Source organism: Dendrobium catenatum, unplaced genomic scaffold, assembly GCF_001605985.2.
Source record: "Dendrobium catenatum unplaced genomic scaffold, ASM160598v2 fragScaff_scaffold_1521, whole genome shotgun sequence".
NCBI lineage: Eukaryota > Viridiplantae > Streptophyta > Magnoliopsida > Asparagales > Orchidaceae > Dendrobium > Dendrobium catenatum.
In genome coordinates this window covers 653,574-677,144 of record NW_021319983.1, presented here as the reverse complement: position 1 = coordinate 677,144, position 23,571 = coordinate 653,574, and the positions used below count along the sequence as shown (strand labels likewise).

General features: G+C 35.1%; 1 protein-coding gene and 1 pseudogene across 1 annotated transcript; one reads left to right on the top strand and one right to left on the bottom strand.

Annotated features, from left to right (window-relative positions):
• Positions 1–3,252: 3,252 nt before the first annotated feature.
• Positions 3,253–18,510, top strand: LOC110096675. The gene is made up of 9 exons (XM_028700467.1): positions 3,253–3,402; positions 3,516–3,587; positions 3,820–3,912; positions 4,938–5,019; positions 5,116–5,257; positions 9,620–9,843; positions 17,086–17,183; positions 17,342–17,422; positions 17,502–18,510. The coding sequence occupies exons 1-9, from the start codon at positions 3,304–3,306 to the stop codon at positions 18,324–18,326; spliced, it is 1,716 nt and encodes a 571-aa protein (XP_028556300.1). The 5' UTR covers positions 3,253–3,303; the 3' UTR covers positions 18,327–18,510.
• A 4,085-nt stretch (positions 18,511–22,595) lies between these two features.
• Positions 22,596–22,714, bottom strand: LOC114581108 (annotated as a pseudogene).
• Between the last annotated feature and the right edge of the window lie 857 nt (positions 22,715–23,571).

The window sequence follows — 23,571 nt, the reverse complement described above, 5'->3', positions numbered from 1 at the left end:
TGGCACTTATCCCAAATATATAATTAATTAGGTAGATTACATGATTAGTTATCTATTTAAATGATATTTTTAAATTCATATTTTAATTAATCATTACATTCTCAGTAATTAAATTTAATTGTTATCAAAATTATTAATTAGTGAATGATTCTGCTAGTAATCCGTCTTAAAAAAGGCTTAACTATAAAATTTAAAATTGAAAGGGGGTTGAAAAATTAAATTAGGAGAAGGAACTTTTTCAAGCCAATCCAATTTAAAATTTTACCGTTAGCCTTTCTTAAAAAGGATTACTAGAAGAACAGCAGAATCCTTCAATAATTCATATGATAATAATTTAATTAATTACTCATTAAATAATTTAAATAAAATAAATTATTAAATTATATTTTAATTTATCTCGTCATCTATCGAATTATATTTTTGATTTATTTTATTTTTTTACTTAATTATATGAGAACAATATTTAAACTTTTATCATAAAAAACTCATATTAGTTCAAAAAATTAGGGTTGAAACATTTTTAGAAAAGCATTAGTGGTAACTAGGAATAATTTTCAAAACTAAAAAAAAGTTAGGCTTATTCGCAAACCCTAACCTACGAAAAAAAGAGAAGCAAATAGGAAGAGTGATAAAAAAAAAGAGAGAGAGAGAATATGAGAGAAATCGTGTAATTTTATTGCTTGAGAATAGAGACATTGGTCGAGATAAATAGGTTGCTTTGTATTCTTAGGCTTTCTCCTTATCCCTTATTTATAAGCGGGACTATGGGACTAAAGGCATGACTATATCAAAAGAATTTACATTAAAAGATAAATGCATGAATGATTTAATATAGCTTAAGAATATATTATCATAAGAAGGAGATATGCTAATTATATCTCATTAATTATATGAGATAAATATTAAAACTTTCCATATATAAGATGAGGTCGCATGTAGCCACATGAGCTTTCTTAATATAAAAAATAATGATTTTGCTAAATTCTTTTATTTGATTAAATATAATTAAAAATTCATTTTTATTTAAACTCTATAAATAATTTTGAAACATCTTTAATGTGTTGATTTAATTTTGTCACATAATACAAGTGAAGATAAGAGCACCACTTATATAAATTATCTTCTATATCTTCAAATAATCAAAAGAGCATTTAGCTTATTGTGGAGTGGTTTCATATATTGATTATGTTAAGACTTAAAACCGCCTAATTCAGGCATATTTGGAAGAGAATTTCTTGATTAAGGGTTCTTTTGGGACAGCTTTCTTACTTCTTCTTACAATATTTTTTTTAGTACAAAAATTTTATTTTTTTTTAACTAAAAAACTATTTTAAGAAGCAGTAAGAAAGCCGTCTCAAATGACCTAAGTTGAATTTTAAAGTCTATGAATTTGTTTTGATAAAATTAGTTCAATATATAGAAGACTAACTAATTAAATTCCAGTTAATTCTAATATTATCAAAGCACTTAAATATCACATAAATAATCTATAATTGAGGGGATTAATTTGAGTTGTCGGATGGAGTATTAGAGGACTTTGATTAAAATGAACAAAATATCGCTTTTATAAATCAGTGGCCCGGATGATGTTGAAACTAAGCGATCTTGGGCTTGCTGGTTTTGTCTTGTAGATTCGCTCCATTCGAACATATGCATGCTAAATTTAGAAAGCATTTAGTTATCCAGTTAATGTCATGAAGGTTTTAATAATGCTTGAGGCACTTGATTTTGGCTTATTGGGGTTTGGAATGAAACATTTTTAATATCGTTGGATTTGTCTCTTTGAGAAATCCAATTCAATAGATTCTCCTCCCCCTTGATTTAATTTCTTCTACTATATATGAATGGAAGTTGACTTCATTTATGCATATTAGCTTTTTATTGGTTATGTGATTTAAGGTATTATGACCAGCTTGCACCGTTAACTTGTTCCAGTGAAATAGCAATCTGAAACTTATAGCCCCCTAACTCTTATAAGCATTGCATGTGAATAGGATCTTCTAAACCTTATGGGTTCCGGGGGGGGGGGTTCTATTTGTTAAGTTGTATAACATCGCAATATTACTTGCAAGAGCACTGCAGCGCTTCAGGCCTAGACTGAAGACATAGAGTGGAGCACTATGACGCTTTAACCCTACTGTTGCAATGCTATGAGTCGGGCTAGAAATAAAGAGTATGGCATCACAACGCTCAAACTCCCAACATCGTGGTGCTACGAGTTGGACTGAGCAATTTTTATTTCCCCATCATCTTATTTCACTTGAAAGGTTGCATTCTTTGAATGTATTTAAGTGAGACTTTTATCCATTTTGTTGGCCACTTTTGTTGGGCCAACTTTGCTCTTGTTTAGGCAGATTCATTCATCTTTTTTGTTTGATCTTTTGAATAATTTGATGCAAGGAGAAAATTGTATTGACGTGTATCTTTTTTGTTGTGAGAGTCAGGTTTTATAATAGTTAGTCTAACTCAGCGCAATTGTTAGAAGCTAAGGTTTGATTTAGAATAATTTTCTTATTGATTTTTATTTTAGTTTTTTTTTGAAAGGAGCAAAAATAAGAGCAGCTAAAAGTTATTTCAAACAAAGCCTTGATTTGTGCCGGTAATTCCGCCGCTAGTTACCGGCGGAATATACGTCAAATATCTAAGAAATATCGGCGAAATGATGGCAGAAGTTGCACCGGTATTTTTGCGTCGGCTAGTTCGGCGAAAAATGCCCCGTTAAATTACCTGCGCAAGTTCCGCCGGTACATGTGTCGATGTTACCGGGATAAAACAATCCTCTAGAAAGTTCGACGATAATGATGCATTTTCTTGTAGTGTTGTAACCGTGAATGTCATAAATTTTATTGGAGGTTATGAATTTAGAACTTATTAAATTTGTTCATTAATTTATAATTAAAATTGCTCAAAATTAAGAAAAAAAACTTAAATAAAAGCAAAATAATGTATTAGAGATTATTTTTATTGATTAACTTACTACTTAATGATTAATTAATCAATACATAATCAGTCTAAAATAACCACTAATTAACAAATTATCAAGAACGTTTATTATTTTGTAATTAATATTAATTAGTATTTTCAAGTGGTTTACCATAATTAATGAGCAATTTAATTATAGTTAGTAGAATATTAATAATTAATCTTTGTTTTGAGAGGCTCTTAATTGAGGAAAAAGCTCTCTAACAGAGCATGTCCGGCAAGCTCTTGCGCCTTCGGGTTTAGGGTTAGTTATATCTTCCCGCTTCGTCCGCTTGCATTTATCCTGTCTCAGGGATACCGACGGCAACTGTCTCGGCGGCCATGACTCGCCTTAGCATGGAGCAGATTTCGCGGGAGAACCAGAACTACGAAGTGGGCTCTGTAAGCTCGCTTAAGCTATCTCATCGAGCTCTCTCCGATGTAAGTTCCATGTTTCACCGTCATTGGACGGCCTTACAATCGGTCGGCCCCTATTTCTTTGATTATATTCTATTGTTGGATGCTTCTTATTCTGGTTTGCTTTGTTTGTGAAGGTGTCCTGTTTGAGCAATTTCCAGAACTTAGAGAGACTTGATCTGAGCTACAATTGCCTTACATCTCTAGAGGTACGCCCATTATTTCTGCTATTTGAGGTTCTTTTTTCTTCAATATCATATTTTTCATCAGACCAAGTTTTTCTGTGATCTAAAATTATGAATTCTTGTTGTTGTGCTTGTATCCATTGGAAATTGTTCTGATATGTTTAAGCTCCAGTTTGGTCTTAAATTATCCACAAATTTGTGATTTTTATTTGAGTGATTGTTATTTACTTTTTTTTTTTGTTGTTGAAAACCTCAGGGTTTGTCAGCTTGTGTCAATTTGAAATGGCTGCAAGTTTTGGAAAACAAACTTGTGACGTTGAAAGGTATTGAAGGCCTCTCCAAGCTAACGGTGAGTGCTTATGTATTCAGTGCATTCATTCTTACACTTACAAATTAGCTTGTTGATTCATAATTTGATGGTTGGTTTTTTCCTCCTTTGGAGAGGGAAAGTATAGAATCCCATGCTCCATAAAATTCAGAATAGATCCTAAATTATTGGTGGTACCATCATAATTCATCATTATCAAACCAACTTTATCCGAACCATTTGGGGTTGACTTTATGAATCCTCATTCCCCTTCATTCCTATATATTTTGTTTTAAGTGGTTTTAATCATATTTATCAAAAAGTTTTTGAACACCTTTCATCCTTATTATGTTCAACACTTATTTTATTTAATTATCTAGTACTTACATTTTCTATCATTCATTTTACCTATCCAAATCATGTCTAATTTTATCTTTTTTTATTTTATTTTCAGTAGTTGTCGTCTCTCTAATGTTATTAATCCTAATTTTATACTTCCTAGTTTTTCAGTTATTAGCATCAAAATTTTCATTTCCACCATGCTTAATTTATTTATCAATGAATTATTAATTGTTCAAAGCTGGAAGCCATATGACATGACTTGTCTATTGCAGTTTTATTAAAATTGCATTTAATTTTCCATGCTTTCCATGTTATCCTATTATCCTATAGTATATTGTTGGCACACTGAAAGAACAAAGTTTTCTCTATTGATTTGAGCCTAGGTTAGCTTATTTAGCTGATTTGATAAGTCTTTCTATCTATTTCTGTTGTTTTCTGTTGAATGTCATGTCACAAGTTTCATATGTTAATTCCCATCGTTAAAATGTGAACACCAGCTCCTCTTCTAATATATTATACCTGCTATAATATATGCATTCTTCCCTGCACTGGAATTTACATTGAGATTTTCTATACATTTAATGAAAGGGGAGTGATAGTTAGTCACACGCTACTATCATGAAGAAATAAGGATGGAGTTCTTTTTAAAGAGATCATATTTAGAACTCATAACTAGCTCTATCATGTCTTTATTAGAATTTGTAATTTCATTATCCTTCTGGTAGGTTTTAAATGCTGGCAGGAACAAGCTTGAGAAAATGGATGAGATATATACCCTTTCAAATTTGCGGGCATTAATTTTAAATGGTATTCTCTTTGGAGATTTGAGCCTTTTAACAAACTAAAAGTAGGTTGGGCATTTTGTTTCTTACAACTGCTTGATGCTAATCTTTGTCTATGCAGATAATAATATATCTTCCATTTGCAAATTTGATCAGATGAAATATTTGAATACCCTTGGTATGAGATCTAAATCCTCACATTCTTATCAGAAAAATGCTTTGGATGAAGTTATTCAATGGTTTCACTATCCTTGCAATTTTTAGAAGTGTCATGAACCTATCTGTATTTGCTTGCACATTTGCAGTTTTATGAAAAATAAATATGTTTAATTTGCTGCTCTTTTGTAGTAAAATAATTCTTCTAGGAAGTTGCTAAAGGAGATGTGCACCCATCCTAGAACATATAATTCAAAAGTAATTAAATTATTTAGTCAAATAATTATAACTCCTGTTAAACATCCTTGAGGAGCCCTTTTAATTTTTTTTTTTTGGAAATTAGTGTATTTTGAGGTGCTGTACAAGGATAAATTGTGTTCAAACTGAAAAGCTTAACTTATTTCTTACATTTATGTTCACACAAGATGTGGTTGTAGAACATATTTTCTTTCTAGGAATGACAAGATGCATCATTCATTAAGATACGAATGAGATGTTTTTCCTCTTCCTATGGAGTGGATATACATCTGTTCAGCTTTGTATGTTACATCATTCTCTTATCAAGAATCATTGTTTTACCCATGCATTGTTGATTTCTTTCTTATTTTTTCTCTACGTTGGGTGTAAGTTGTTTGCATGCACTTGAAAGGGATCACCCAAAGTTAGTCTAGTACACGATTTCTAGAAACATGCAACGATTGCCAATATAAGCCAGGAAAAAAATACAAATTAATGCGTAATGAACGTCAAATGTGATCATAATCATTGAAAATGGGTTTTTTGAGAAAAGGAAACAATGTCATGTATACATTAGGAATCTTTGAGAGAGGCCACTCCCTGCCAGTGCATGAGTAACATGTTCACTTTATAGTTGAACTTGTAGATCTTGATAGGTGAAGGGACCCGTCAATCTCATTTTTGAGGAGATGTAGATCACAAAATTCTAACTGCATACTTCAATCACATGAATCTTATGTAAGATATTTTACACATCCAATGAGTTCCTTGCTACGTAAAAAAAGGAGAGAGGGAGAGAAGGGGGAGGCGGCGGGTAGCTGAGAGGGTGAGGCTAGGATTCCCAAAGCACTTAATTCAATTAAGTAAATTGATTGAAGGAATTACGGGAGAGACAAAGTTCGGCTGAAGTAGGATTTGAGGAGATTAGGATTTTGAATTATTTCCTAAAGCTTTGATGGAAGATTTGGGAATTAATTCAAATTAAAATCTCATGGGAGAGAGGAGGCCGGCTGGAGAAGTGAGGGAAAGGTTTACGGTGGAGCCTTGGGGAAAGTCCGGTCAACAGCAGGTTTCAACTTCCATTATCCCTCCAATATGAATGCTAAAATCTGGACAGATTTTGCTACAGGATCTGCCCAAGAGATTTAGTCTGGGGCAATTATGAGAGAGGAAGGATTTGCACGGGAGAGGGCCTCCTCTCCAAGAACTAAAGGAATTTGGAAATTCCTTAATTAATTCCTTAGATGAGGGAATTAATTGAGGAGTTACGGGAGATTTAATTTTCAGCCAAATAATTGAGGAAGGGATTTAAAACTGTTACTTTGAGTGGGGTGGGGAATTAAGAAACAAATCCTAATTGACTCCTTAATGGGGCCGGCAGCAATAGGATCCAGAGAGGGAAATTAGGGAGGGGATTTGGGGAGATTTAATAGGCTAGGAATATTGGGTAATTGCTCAATTAAATTCAATTTGAATTTCAAATTCAACTAAAGTTAATTAAGAAACTTTCCTAAAATAGACTCTTATATTAGGAAAGATTTCAAAATTTGAAATCTGAAATCCACAATTGTCATGGATTTTCCCTCTCGATTTTGCCAACCCAAATTAGGAAAGGGGGTGGTAAGGGGGAAGGGGAGATTCACGGGTTGGATGGGGGAGGTGGCCGGCGGGTGAGGGAGTTGGCCGTGGGCTTGGAGAGGAAGAATGGGGTCGGATGGGGTGAGATCCGGTGGCGAGGGTGGAGGATGAAGACAACTAGAACAATAAGGAGGAATAACAAGCAAGAGATAAAAACAAAAGAGAGAAAATAAACGATAGAAGATAAAGAACCGCGAGCCTCAGACTCTTCCAAAGGCTGACGGGTGCTTTCTCCAAGGGACTTCAACTCACGAGCCCGGACCCATCTTGCGGCTGGTGACAACTTTGATTCCTTCCCATAGGAATTTCACTCTCATTCTCTCCCAAGAACAAAGTGTGGAACACAAAATTTTTCATATCAATCAACCATCCTATTACAATAGCTTGAGGCCCTATATATAGGCCACAACATGAGAAAATTAAACATTACAAAATTGCCCCTTGGGATACAACACTCACATTAACTAACCTAGGGGTAAAACAAGAAATAACCGAAAACAAGAGCTAAAATTCATAAACTAAAATTTAAATGACAAATTAAATTAGAGCCGTCGATTTACGACGCCTCCTGTGATAGATGCGCCAAATCTTCGTGCCGATGTCCGCATCAACCTTAGTCCTCATATTTCATGCTTGTCTACTAATTTTCTGCATACTCAGATAAATTACTAGATTCAAAAATTTGATATTTCACCTATAAATAAGGCACTTGTTACGTACTTCATGGCTGGGTGAATTACCTTATTTTTGAATGACATAATTTATTATTGGGGAAAATATTATTTGAACAATATTTTCCTTAATTAAATTATGAGAAGTATGATTGAAAGCGTCATCTTTTGTGGAAGATTTGTGAATTGAAAATTTGAAATCCATAAGCGATGGTTTTGAAAAGAATTTCATAACCTTTGTTTGTTTTCTTTTAAGTTTGTTCCATTTAATATATTCCTTCACTTATTTTACTTTGTACATGCATCATTATTGGCATTGTCATTAGCTCCATACCAACATATTTGGATCGATTTTTTATTGCAATCAACATAATCAGTATTCTTATATGAACAATTTAGTTTTGGCTTTATGAATTCTTATTTTCCATCCATTTTTGCTCAGTAGCGCTTTATGTGTTAAAACTATTCTACACAAACCCCTTGTGAACAACTTATAGCCATGCTACCAAGTCTACATCTACTTTTTAAAGATAGAGGTAGACCTAAAAATATTTGGTTAGAAAATATTAAAAATGAAATTTCTTTATTAGATTTAAATGAGAATTTAACTCTTATCACTACATAATGGGATAAAGTCTTGATGTTGTTGTTGTTAACTTGTTCATTACATATTTCTATAATAATAAAATTTTCTTATATTCCTATTTAATAATTTCTAATAGAACTATTTTCATCTTTTTTTTTAACATCTTAATTTGAATAAATCTTATCATTTTCGCTTCTAATGCATCGTAATTGTTCTATTTCTCTAAAATTTTGTATCTCTTGCGTTAGCAATATTATATATCTCCTTGCCTTAGCTATATTATATATATCCTTTCTCCTAATTGCCTTATCTTTATAAAAATTAAGAAAATATATGGCTTTTGCAATTTTTTCTTCTTTTTAAGACTTCTATCTTTCTTATTAATTATTATCTTCATAAATCTCAATAGTATTTACTTTTATCATTTTTTCAAAGTATGTTTCTTTATTAACATTTTGTCTCCTAACTCTACCACTTAGCTCCCTTCCTAATATATGATCTATTTTTAGACTCTTCTAGAACTTCTATTGCAATTTTTTTTTGAGGAAATTTGTTGTCTTACTCTGTATCAGGCTTGGTTCAACTATGATACAGTTTGCATCTTCTAGCAATCTATTTTGAAAGATTAACAATTTCTCATAATCTTTCTTGAACGATTAACTTCTCATCTTTCAACTTCTATCATGTTATACTATGGTGATTTCTCTTCCATTTTATTGGATCTTGGTTTCTTGATTGTTTGTTAACTATTTTAAACTAGCTAGGAAGATTCTCATATATTGGAGAGAACGGTTCGCTATTGTAAAGTATCTTAATTTTTTTTTGACATTGGAGAGAGAAGTTAACTATGATAAGGTATTTAAGAAGCTTCTCTATCAGTGCAGAAAGCAGTTCACATCTAAACCCTTTGAGTTTTTAGGGAATGTCTAGATGATCTCTTAATTCTTAGGTTGCCGCCCTATTTATAGATGCAGTGGTTTGAAAGATTGTTGTTATTTGCTGGAATAATAAGAAATAACTATAACCAACTTAATAGATAACAATGACATAATATAGAAAACCTTGATTCACACCTAGTTTGAACGATACATATAGCTAACTAATTCAACCTTGACAAATTAATAAGCTGGATTAAAAATACTCAATAACCCTATTGGAGCACTCACTACAAGAAAAAATCATATTACCGGCAGCCAAGATTCGCCAGAAAACTAGCAATTCCTCTAGAGGATTTCCGGTGAAAATTTATTCGACGGTAAAATGAGCGTAGGAAAATTTGTTCCTATAGAATTTTTCCGTTAGAGTTATTTCCGACAGATTTACCGATGAAATTTCAGCGGAATTATACACAAATATTCGTCGTTTGCGAAGCACTCTTCGCAGTGGTTTGTCTGCCAGAAATTCCGGCAGAAACCTACCGTCGGAAATACCGACGACAGTAACCACCAGAATTTTCCGGCGGGTTATCCGCCAGAACTTCATGTGGAATTTTTTCGCCGGAAGTTCGACACAATTTCATCTTATCTCGGTTTTCGACGGACGAATATTCCGCCGGAAACCTGTACCAGAAACAAAAAAAATACAACACATGTTTTTTATAATACAACAAACTTGCATAAAAAATATACAACATAGAATATTCACATTCAAACATTGAACATAAACACATGGTACATGCATGTAATAACAAATTTGATCACAATATTTTATTGAACATTCACAAAACAGTTTAAAAATAAACATAAAGTTCGTTTGTTGCACAATAAAAAACGGACAATAAAATATATAAATGAAATATCCAGTAATTACAAAAAAAAAAAATCAGAATCCATCTCCTCTGCTGATGCTACCTGCTTTCTATAGAACTGCTCCCTCAATTTCTACAACTCATCCAACAACTTACTTTGCTGCATCTGCATTTGCATCTGCATGTCAGCTTGTGATTTTCTAACTTGATCTAGCTCTGCCGTAAGGGTAGCTACCTATTGGCTATACAACGACTCTTGGCTTCTTACTGAGAAGCTGGAGCCACCATATGTCTGCTCCTCGTATGCATAGGCTTGCGAGCCTAAACCATAAACCCGACCTTTCTGCATTCCACATACCACTTGCGACCAAGTGCATCAATGATAATACTCTGCTGATCGCCTTGAAGATCCCTCAACTGCTCCAACTTGGCTCTCTCGAAGCCGTGTATACTCTTCCTACAAAAGTTAATACAAGATTAATCAATTTACACATGATACCTAAAATATTAAACTTAGGTACTCATGTGGGCTCTCCTTGCTTGCTCATCAACCCATTGCTAGTCCTCCTATCGCTTGAAGGTATGACTACGCAACTTAGCAATGGTCAATTCTCTACCCAGCTACTCTTTCTGCAATATATTTACATTAGTATTCATAACTAAGTAAATTATTATTTTTTTTTTAAATTTCTTACTAAACATTGCATGTGCTCGGTATGTGAAATTGAGCCCCCAGTATGTAGGAAGTTACCCATGCCCCCAACATCAAAAGCTCAGTTATGTCTATTATGGTCTCTCCTCCTGGTATAATTTGGGTTGCCCCAAGCACTGGTCAGCTCGCCCCATACACTCTCACCAATCTAGAGGGGTTAGTGACTTCCTAATGTCTGTAAACATGTCTAGCATGCGAGTCAACACGTGCTTCTCAAAATTTTGTCTAAATTTATCATTGTGCTCGGGCAACTAATAAAAATCTTTCTGCATAAAAAAACATACAACATATAATATTTTTGTTAGTTTAATTTAAAAAGTATAGAATTTTTTTTATAATAACTAACCTCACTCTCTAAACCACATATTGCGCACTCCTTTTAGTATTTTCTTTCAAGAAATATCGGGAGCATCATACCTGCTCCATATGATGTCCCGTATTTTTTGCGTCTAATGCTTCGACGGATAAAACCTGCACAAAATGTGTTAGGTGAAAAAACATTTTTCAAATTTACTAGCATGTTAAGAATATAGTAAGTACATACATGTCACTCTCAGATACAACCAACATGCGCTCCTCTGATGTCTGTTCTACTGCAACTGGGGTGGAAGGTCCACCTGCAGAGGGCTAAGGGGGTGGTGGGGTATAGAATGGCGGGACGTGGTAGATATGGTTAAATGGGAGGGCCTCCATGAGAAGGTATTGGGTGGGGGGTAGTAAGATTAGAAGGGAGTACTGTACGTGGCGTCTAGCGAAGGAAAGCGTGAATCTGGTGAGTAAAACTGCGAACTGCTGGCTGGAGGAGTAGGTAAATGCGGGCTAGGTTGACTCCGAGTTGCAAACTAATATGAAGAGGTCCCCTTAGTATATATAGACTTACTGGCTGAGCCACTAGTCACCTTGTTGCACCTGCAAAAAATATTCTTGATCAATCCCCGATGAACAAACATTTAATATAAAGTAGAGCAACAATAAAATAACTGAAGTAGAGCAACGCATCTTATAGAATTTCCCCTAAATTTGAGTGAATTTTCTATCATACAATAAGCCCAACGCATTCCTCCACTTTAACCATCCAATATGAATTCTCCTAATAGTATCCACATCTATTTCACTATTAGCTCCCTCTCTAGTCTTATCAACAAGAAGAATATCACCAAAAAATGCATACACCATGGTACAATCTCTTGCAAATGTCTACCGAGAACATCCATGATCAAAGCAAAAAGAAATGGTCTAACGACAGAACAACTTACAGCTATCCCAGCGACCGAGGCGGCGAATGATGGCGACGTTGCGGTGTACATAAAGGCAACGAAGGCGGCGTTCGGCGGGAGGTGACTCACGAGATCAGGAGCGAAGCAGGAATGAAATGAATAGGAAGACGATCGCGAATAGCGCCGGGAGGAAAATAGGGCCTTTTCCGGTGGTACTGCCGGTGGATTTTTCGCTGGAAATGTTTCCGGCAGCATTTCTGCCGGAAATATTTCATCGTGTTTAAGTATACTTGAGGTTTATCCACCGGAAATCTCGCCCGTAAGTTACCGAAAGAATATCCACTGATTACACCGCCACTACTACTGGCGGATATCACTCCGCTGGTATAGCCAGTTTTTCTTGTAGTGACTTCATCTATGATGCACCGACACAGACACGTCGACACGGACACGACACGACACGGACACGGGACACGACATTTTTTGAAAATATAGGACACGGGTGCGGCGTGAACACGGCATAATAATTTTTTAATATAATATATAGTAATTAAGGTGACATTATATTAAAAATGACAAACAATAATAAAAGACCAACTAATTCAAATTGATAAGTTGAATGAATATGTCACACCTATTTGTAACACTTGTGACCGACTCTTTACTATTTTGCCTTTCCTTCAGAGCTGATTATTTTGACTGAGCTTGAGCAATCCTGAATTTGATTGTGGTTGAACCTGGCTACGGGATCCTTCAGCAGACTTTGGTAGATTCTTGGCTGATCTGCTGTCCATCCTATTTGCTTCAGCTTTTACCATATCAAGTGTTGAAAATGTAGAAGCTGGAGAATGTACGGTGTCTAGCTAACTTGTTGGCTATCCACTTTCTACTTTTTCATTTTGAGGAGTGGAGTCTAGAATTCTCACCCAAGTCCATTCATCTTGTATAACTTTTTTGGCTTTAGATCTTCTTCTCTGTGGAACTGACAGTATGACTCTTTATAATCTCCGGTTTGTCCCCTTTCAAGTGGAAATCTCCAGCTTGGATCTTGCCTAAGCTTTGAACTTGCTTGCAGTCAGTGGATGATTCATCCTTTCATTGTTTCCCATTGCTGGAGCTATCCATCTTGTGATACTTATTGTGCTTGATGATGTAGAGATGGTACTCGGTGTACATACTCCCAAGGATCACTTGACAAACGTCAAGTGGTTTTGCCATTTAAGTCACCTTGTTGATAAAATTCTTAGTGATTACAAAAGGAAAATTCATCGATCATTGCTTTGTTTTTCTTCCTAAAAATTCAATTCCATAGGTTACATATGTTGTTTTCATTTCATCTTCATGGTTCGCTTCTTAACTTGAAGAAGGTGTGTCTAGCTGTTATGGAAAAGGGGAGATAGCGGAGTATGTTGTAGTCTACATACAACTTTTTATTCAAACTTTGGGGGCTTTAGGTATGATGTACCATTGAGTGTGTGTGAAGGGGTGGCTGGTACGAGGGGTAGAGAATGATATTCTGATCTGCTAGAAGAAGATATATTGAGGCTCAAGATTTATACCATTGTAAATAACAGACAATTACACGGTTATTATTTAGATCGATTATGGGATTCACAATGTAAACTAACTTGAGATTCCAGTGCTGCAATACTGATGTGGACATCAGCAAGAGATTCCAGAATGTTTATCGCCGGAAGCATCGTAAATCGACGACTACAATTAGGAGTCTTTATTTTTGATATATGTTATGTATTAGTTATTTTATTTGAGTTTTACCGTTTTTACCCTTCTTTTATTATGTGTTGTGAGGTGTTGCCCTGAGGGCATTCCTGTCTTTTTCTTTCTAGTTGTTTGGAAGGCCTATATATAAGGTCTTAACCTTTGTATGAGGGTTATTGGAGGAATGAAATAAATTTCTATTTTCTCTCTAGAGCGTATGAGTTCTTGAGTGGTGAAGTCCCAAGGTGTGGGCAAAGAAATACCCACCAGTCGCCGGTCGTGTCCGGGGCTCGTGGTCCGACTCCTCCCCCTCTTGCTTCACCGCCGGCCTCCCCAATTTCCCTCACCCGATGGCCACCCTTTCCCCTTCCTTTCCCACAACCGCCGAACAACCTTCCCCCCCCCCCCCCTATTTTGAACCCTTTCCTATTCCACATTAACATCACCTAAGTTTGGATTTGAAATTCAAATTCAAATTCATAATTTCCTCCCACTAATTAATTCCAAAATCTGTATTTAATTTCAGATTTGTTCTTTCTCATCTCCCTCCCCAAACCCTACTCCTCACTTAGCCAAGAAATCCCCTCCCCTTGGGCCGACTTCCCTCCTTCCCCTCATCTCTTGAGCTTGCTTCTTCTCATGATTAGCATCTCTAAGAGAGAAAGAGGCTATAACCCCTCCACCACTTCTTGCTAGTGCATGGCCGATCCCAAAGTTGATCATGGTTTTGTGTATGATGATCAAGGATGAACCGATCTTCTTCGATCTCCCTTCTTTGATGCGAATCTGGCGGTTGACGAAACAGTGGACGGATATATCGACCGCATCCTTTTTACGTTGGTGCCATCCATCAAAGAACACCTTGCAACCGGACATTGGCAAAGCACCGGTCACAACTCCTCCGGTGAACTTTCGTTGGATTATAACCATAGACGTCTTCACAACTTTGGTGTCGTCGTTGGGTTTGCTATGACTCTCTTTCCGCTAGCCCCAACTAGGAGATTGAGTGAGGGAAACTCAAAGATGACTTTTCTAATTGTTAAGTGTGGGATTTCTTGTTTACAATACTTAGGCTTGTCTTTATGACTGAAATTATTTTCAAATGAATGCTCTCCTACGTTGTAACTGATTGCCCTTACCTTTTTGATAATCTTAAATTCGAAGCACTCAATCTTGTGAAGCATTAATTTGAATTACATCGCTTAATCAATTTTCTTTATAATTTTGAATGCAATTTCTAGTGGTTTCACAACAAATACTTTTGCATATGTATGTGGAGCTTAAAAAGGCCACAAAATTGACCTGGTGAATATGGATAGATATTGGCATCTATGGTAGGTTTGTTGTTGTCGGCCAACATTTCATGTACCAAACCCAATCAACCCAGAAAATTGCTTGGATACAGACAAATATAAATTGATAACTACAAAATTGAATATCTTTGGTTCCTACTAAAAGTATCTCATTAAAATATCAAGTGATATGAGCAAATGGTAAAAAAATTTCAATAAATATTGCGAAGTTCTACCATAATGAATTTGACAGTCTCAAAGATAGTCAAGTGCAACCACTAAACTACCAGATTATTATTTATCTAAATTTTTGCTAGCACAACAATTTTGATTTGTTAAATAGTGCATAATATGTTATTCGGACCCCTTACTCAGGGGACTTGATATTTCTTGTATCACTAATTTGCATCTCAAGTTCTAAAATATAGAAATCAAGTGTCCCATTAATATCTTGAAATCATGATTGGTTGCACCTTCCTGATTGTGTGATGAGGCAATTTCGAGGTCAATCATAGATAGACGTTGAGCCGATAGATCCCATTTTCAAGCGAGCAGACGTTGGAGGCAATGTGGATATTGGTTGCCTTAACTATCAACAATCAGACAGAGAACTTTGAAATTGTAGGTTAGGTTATGTTGTGGATCTCATAATCGATAACAATAATAATAATAATTGTGTAATTATTTGTTACCTATGGTGGTATAAAGCTTTAGCCTTACTATATCTTATTCAAGCTGAGCTAGAACCGCCTATAATTTACTACAATAGGGCACTAGTATAACAACTTTATTCGAGTATAATGGCTTTTTAATTGGATTCAATTTTTATGTGCTTATGAAACTAATGAAATAATCACAACAAGACAATTGATTGAATGAAAAATTTATTCCTACCATTTTATGACAGTGTGTATAAGAAGTGGAATGATGCTTTCCATGAATGCATTTAGTGCAGATGACAATCAATTAAGAAATATGATGCATTTTTAATTTTAAATATAAAAAATTATTTTCTTTTTTACTAAAATTTTATTTAACAAAGTAATATTTTGAATATAAAACAAAAACTTTTAAAAACTGAAAATTTAAAAGGATAAAAAAATAAAAAATTTCATGTTTTGGTCTGCTGTGGCCGGCCTGGCTTTTCCCAACCCGATCTCAATTAGGTTCCCTAGCATTGGGCAATCGGCAAGAGTTACAATTACCCTTCAAAGATGCAATTATTTCCTCTTCAAATTAATTTTTTTTTTCTACACCCAATTTATCAAAAATTTGTATTTAATTGCATATTCAGCGGGTTCATACATTCTACATAACATGTGTTTTTTTGTGTGCATATTGCTGTGCACATAATGCTTTTAAGCATTTATCATTTTTCTGTGATTTTAATTCATAAATTGGATAGTTTAATTTTAGTTTTGCATGGAATCTGATTGTGTCGATCAATCGGGTTATACCATTGACTCATTCTTCCATTCCATTGGTGAGCTCACCGGAGAGGGGGGGTGGGGGGGGGGGGGGGGGGGGGGTGCAAGTGCGTCTTGCCCCCATTATTTATTTATTTTCAATACAGCAGTATGACCTCGTGTCAGTATACATTATAAAATTGCAGTGCTGTAAACTTATGCACTGCAGCATTGTAGGATATAACATGTTGGCGCTGCAGTTTTGACTTGGAGATAGAGTGGAGCGCTATGGCCTTCCAAAATCGGCACTCTGTTGCTGCAAGTCGGGCTGGAGACAGACAGTGAAGCGGCGCGACACTCCAAATCTCTGCACCTTGGCGCTATGAGTCAGTCTGGGCAGTTTTATTTCTCATTTTTCATACTTAACTTCAAAAGTTGTCCCTTATGCAATTTAAGTGCATCTCTTTATCTGTGGAGAGAATGAAGTGAGAAGTGAATGGAGACAAGCAGAGAGTGTGAGAGAAGAGAACATAGTGAATTTCTTGGTGTAGTTTGGCTTCGTAGTTTTTTTTCCTTATTTCATGTTTTTGACGTTAAATCCTAGTGTTCATTTCTATTGTTTTCTTTTCTTATTTGCTTCATTTCGTGGTTTACTTCCCGACATTTAATGCCTTGATATCATGCATACATATTTTTTTTTCTTCATTTTCTCTTTTTCCAGGCTCTCCCAGAAGAGTTGGCTAAAAACATCAAGCTTCGAACTTTGGATGTTGGAAATAACCTGATTGAGAAGTTGTCTGAATTAAAGGTTAGCATTGTGTAAATGCTTTTAATTTTTAACTTTTTTGCACCATTTTTTGTTCTTCTTTTAAACTTTCTTTTTGGCTATTTATAACTTGCATATGCATGATTTAGTTTATTGGAGTCGGGAGCTTTCTTTTATTTCATGAAATATAAGAATTGCAGGTCCTTTCTACTCTGCACAACCTTAAAAACCTCAATATACTGGGGAATCCAATTGCAGAGAATGAAAATTTAGTAAAGAAGGTTGCTTTCTATAAATTTCCTTGGATAACTGATTATTTTTCTATTTTTTGCTACAAAGTGAACCATATGTTTGAATCAGTCCCAAATGGCATGGCAGATTAAAAGATTAATCCCCAACATACGGATATTCAATGCCAAACCTTCGGAGAGCAGTAACACGGCTTTAAAGATTTATGAAACAGGATCATTGCGTCCTACAAAATCTGATTCTCTTGAAATTGCTTTTGGTGTTGAAGATCACAAAAATAGAAATAAAAGAGAGTATAAACAAGATGATGCATTTCGAATGAAGAGGCTGAATACATATGTTGAAGAAACCCAAGCTGACGAGAGCTTTTTTGGAAATATTACTGACATTGAACCTGAATGGAAGAAAAAGATAAGAAATTCTAGAGCTGATGTCGATGCATCTGAGCAGACAAAGATCTCCAAGAGTTACAGCAAGAATGATTATTCAACACCTAGTGGCATGCACACTAGCAATGCATCGGTTGTAAAAGGAGCAAAGAAGAAATCAAAGTCAAATACAGAGCCCCTTGAGAAGGAAACTGATGTTCACAAGAGAAATAGTGCTTCCATGGAAGAAAATATTGATAAAAATGTTGAGAAACCAAAGAGGAAGAGATCTGAAGTTAAATTAAGTGCCAAGTTTAAGGATATTGATGATGATGAAGCTCCCTTTGTGGATCTTATATTTTTAGGAAAGAATATTGAGGAATTGGAAAGAGAGAAAGGCAGAGAAACACTTAATGATTGTAAACTCGACCAGCATAGTAAGAAGGTGAAGAAAAGACCTAAAAAATTTGAGTCTGAAATATCTTCTTTACATCTGTTGTCCTCAGAACATGAGATTGGAATGGGAGGGCAATCAACATGGGTTGACTTATCTTTAGCCGAGGTATGAACTTATTTGCAGCGAGTTGTTTTTGTTATTACGAGAGCCATTTTGTTATTAAGGCACTACTAGACTAATTTCTATTAACCTATCATGTTGTGGTATTGTTTGTATCAGGAATATTTTTATGATGTGAATTTTCCTTGTATTTGTGATGAGTAACCTTTTGAATTCTAAGCTGAGTTTCTCTTGTTGGTCTGTTCTTAACCCTTGTGAGAGTGCACAATTTTTGAAGGACTTTCAAAAAAGTAGTGTGAAGGTTTACTCAAGTAATGGAGTAACTCCTCCATCCTCAGTGAGCTGTGGCCAATCAAGCCCTGGCCACATTATAATTGTTAGTATAGAATAGAATCAGCCCAACATTTCACTATTAAAAATGATAGAGAAAAGGATCTCAGAGGTACAGGCTTTAATCAATCTACAAACTGTAAGGGAATGCCTTTCTGAATCAATCTTTGTAGAAGAGAGGTTCTATTGACATAATCAAAGACTTTTTAATTTTCAAATCAGAGAAAAGGCAAATGGAAGTGTCCTGCTAGGGTAAGTGAAACCGGTAGGAATTGTTAAAAAAAATCCGAGAGTGATTTAAGTGATTGTTGCTATAGATGATATTTAAGTGGTTTATAATATCTTGATGCGAGGAAAGAGTACTCTAGATGTCTCAATTTCTCTGATCAAATTAAGATTTCTCTTATTTGATACTGGTCTTGGATTTCGCCTGATTGAGTTTCTCCTTTAAGCTATTCAAACGACCTTAATGAGTATTTTTAGCAGAATTCAAAAATGAAGAATCAAAAGGATTACCACTAAGAAAATTTGATCCTGCTTACCCCTGAGCAGGTTGGTATTGGAAGCCAAGTTGTTGTCCAGTTTATGTGGGTTGAGAGAAAGTTTTACATTTTTGAAGCTGCTGCTACAGCATAGTGATAGAATATGATTCGAATCTGAATCTATCATAGTATCATATGATGACTTTGGTTGGCAAGCCATCATTGAATCAGCCCCTTTTTGTTGCTATTTGTGACTTCTTTCGAGCCCTGTCATTTTGTATTTAGTTCTTTTTTGCAATTTTATCTTTGCTTGTAAGTTTTTGAGATTTCTGCATTGATCTGAAGTGTAATATCCTTGTATCATTTTGACCTTTACATGAAAAAGAGTATTGTTGTTGCTGCTTGATAAATGATCACCAAAAACTGCCAAGCTGCTCTTTGTCAAGAGAAATTATTACCTGCGGAGTCCAGACGTAATTTTGTGTCCGGATTCCAATAAAATCATGACACGTAGATTGTGCATGTGGATATTTGATATATATTTTTATTTTATTTTTCTCTTGCTTGTCCGAAAGACTTGACCGGACCCACAGGTGGTAGCTTTGACTTTTTGAAAAAGGCCTTCACCATCCCATTCAAATTTAGGGTTTAAGCTTGGCACTCCTCAAGGAAAAAACCCACAAAAGCCCCTTAATATTTAGGATTTTAGCTCAATACAACTTTTGATTCCTACTGAGAAAAAACAAGGAACAACCGATAAAGATGAAGACTGGTTTGGAGGAGGGCGTTGCATTCTTTGAGGAGATGACATGTTTATAGGACGCGGAGGCTGAAAGAAGGTATGCAAACGTCCAAGAAGACTTGAAGATAACATGACTGTAGTGAACCATGGAGAGTTTATGGTATGAAGAGAAAATTAATTTGGTTGAAGGTGCTATAGGTTTCAACTTATCGATAAATTTCAAACTTATCTCAAATTTTTAAGGTTTCCTGTAAATGCATAGTTTTTTTTTTTCTATTTTATAGATGGAATTTTTATGAAGGGAATTTTACTAGAATATTGTCTTCCCCTTGTACATATATCACTATAGAAAAATTGCATGATACCAGTAGCCAAAGCCCATCGTAAATCATAATATTTTGTCAAAAAATGTGCATTTCTGGCGGAAATGTAGTTGACAGTAAAACACGCGTCGGGAATCTTATTTTGGTAGAATATTTTTGTTAGAAATATTTCTGACAGATTTATCGTCGAAATTCCGGTGGAATATAGCGGCCATATTCTTCATTTATGAGTCACCATTACTGATGGATAACCCATCTGAAACGACAGATAACCCATCTGAAACGACGGATAACCCATCTGAAAAGTTCGTCAGACACGGATTAGCGAAAATTTTCAATGGTTTATCCACTGGAACTTCCAGCGAAAATTTTTGACTATTTATACGCTGGAAATATGATACATTTCATCGGATCTCCATTTTTGGCAGATATTCCGCCAAAAATCTGTAGCAAAAACAAAAAATAGCAATGTTGTAATTAAACATAAATTTCGTTCATTACACAATTAAAAATGAATAGTAAAATAAACAAACATACAAATGAAATGTCCAACATATAAATGAAATGTCCAATAATTACAAAAAACATTCAATCAGAATCAGTCTCCTCCTATGCTAATGTTGCATGCTTTTCACTGAACTGCTCCCTCAATCTCTTCAACTCATCCAACAATTGAGTTTGCTGCATCTTCATGTTAGCTTGTAATTTACTGACTTGCTCTAGCTCAGCTGTAAGGGCAGCTACATGTTGGCTATACAACAACTCATGGCTACTTGTTGAGAAGCTGGAGTCACCAGATGTCTGCCCCTCGTATGCGTAGGCTTGTGATCCTAAACCATAAACGCACACTTTTTGCATTCCTCCTATTGCTTGCGAACATGTGCGGTATTCAGAATAATCTTCTGATCCCCCATAAGATACCTCACTTGCTCCTGGCTGGCTCTCTCGAAGCCGTGTATACTAGTCCTACAAAAGTTAAATACAAGATTAAGCAATTTACACATGACACATAAAATATTAAACTTATGTACTCACATAAACTCTCCTTGCTCGCTCATCAATCCATTGCTGGTCCTCCTGTCGCTTGTGGGTATAATTATGCAACTCAACAACAGTCGGTTCTCTACCTAGCACATCTTTTTGCAATATACTTACATTAGTAGTCATATCTAAGTAAATAATTAAAATCTTTTAAAATTTCTTACCAAACGTTGCCTCTGCTCAGTATATGCTCAGTATGTGGAATTGAGCCCCCAGTATGGAGGGAACTACCCATGCCCCCAATGTTAGAAGCTCGATTCTATTTATTCTGGTCCCTCCTTTTGGTATAATATGGGATACCCCAAACACTGATTAGCTCACCACATATACTCTCACCAATCCAGAGTGATCGCTCGCCTAACTTTTTTATGTCTGTAAACATGTCTCAAATGCGAGTCGACCCGCATATCTCAAATGCGAGTCGACCGGCACATCTCGAAATTTTTCTAATTTTATTATTGTGTTCAGGCAATCAATAAAAATCTTTATGCATTAAAAACACACAACATAGAATGTTTTTGTTAGTTTAATTAAAAAGGATATAATATATAATATATTTTTATAATAACTAATCTCAAACTCTTTGAACCACATGTTGCACACTTCTTTTGGGACTTTTTTTTTAAGAAATAAAATGAATATTATACCTTCTCCATATGATATCCCATATTTTATGTATTGGCTGCTTTGACTGATGAAACCTGCACAAAATATGTTAGGTGAAAAAAATTTATCAATTTTAGTAGCATGTTTATATATATATATATATCCAATATCCATGTGGAGTCCAGATGCAGAGCTATATTCGGATTCCGCACGTAATAATTTCTCCTTTGGCAACGCCTCCATTAGTGCTTAACGGTAGCTAGCTGTATGTTTAAATGGATTGCTGGTTTTTCTTTCTTTTTGTTTTTGTTTTTTTTTAAAGGAGTCTTTTGTTTACCTGAAATTGTCAGCCTTACATTTAACAATAATGTCAACATTGTTTTCCTGTATTTAAGAAAATTTTCTCCTTATTCGTATTTTAGTTGTTGCTGACTTCATTGCTATATTTTATGTAATATCTCATATTCTCGTTATTATCGATTTTATGCTGTTTGATTCGCTATTTTATTTAAATAACAAATGCTTTATAATTTCTATTTGTGTCTTCGTCTTACTGAAGAAGTAAATCAGCCGAATTAAGATGTTTAAAATATGATTATGAAACATTTTTTTTTATCATATCCTTAGTCCTCCTCAGTCATTTTTAAATATATTTCTATGTATTGTAAAATCATAATAATTTAAATAATAAGACTTTTTTATTACAATAATAAAATAACTATTTTTTTAAATTGTAAATATTTAGCATATTTTATAATATATATATGGTAAGCATGGTATCAACTTTTTTTTTAGAAGGGTGCAACACGAGGACTTCTTAGTAGGTCACCTATTTTAGTACTACTCTCGCCCAAACACGCTTAATTGGAGAGTTCTGATGGGATCAGGTGCATTGGTGCTGGTATGGTCGCAACAAGCATAATATCAACTTGATTGTAGGTGGTGAGAGTGAGAAGGGTTCGATGGTTCATTCTAGGAGCTTGGTTAAGCAAGCAACTAAGATGATGGTTGAAGTCGACCATGTAAGATTGAAGTGCAACATGACCGAAGAAAATGAGTGAGAGAAGAATTAGTAATGAGGCATCAAGGGAGAGAAATTATGTAGTAAGGAGAGGAGGATTGAGCCATCTATGAAGGCTAGGATGAAAAAAGGCAAATAAATGAATATAAACTTTGAGCAAATTGATGAATTTGTAGCATTGGCACACTATGATAAATAAGGTATTAGTAGCAATGAGAGCCATGAAGGTTGTGGCTTTGACGAGAGCTTTGATGAAGTTTGGGTTTTTTTTAAAAAAAGTGGGGTGATTAGAGGGTGTGAAGAACTCTTTGGTACATTATTGGTGAAATTATTCTGTGCGGATGTCGAACGTCATCTGGAGACCAATCAAAATGTGTCACATCAGTTCCTGCTCGGTACCCAGCTCGATACTGCTCGGTGCTGTGGATGTGGCACATTCTGATTCGTCTCCAGACGATGAACTGCGTTCGACGTCCGCTCATAATAATATCTCCCATTATTGACAGTATATGACAACAACACATTGTTGATGATTAGCGATCAAAGATAGATTGGTGATCCTCCTTATCGACCCCTTCCCTTCATAACTATTGGCCTCTCCTTTTAGCTAATTAACTCGACCTAATTCTCTCAACTTGAGGTATACTAAAATGTTAGATCAATCTTTTGGCACCACATCATCTAATCAAACTATTCTACAGACAACATCTGTACACTATTTCATAACAGTTATATCACTTCTCCATGTCAT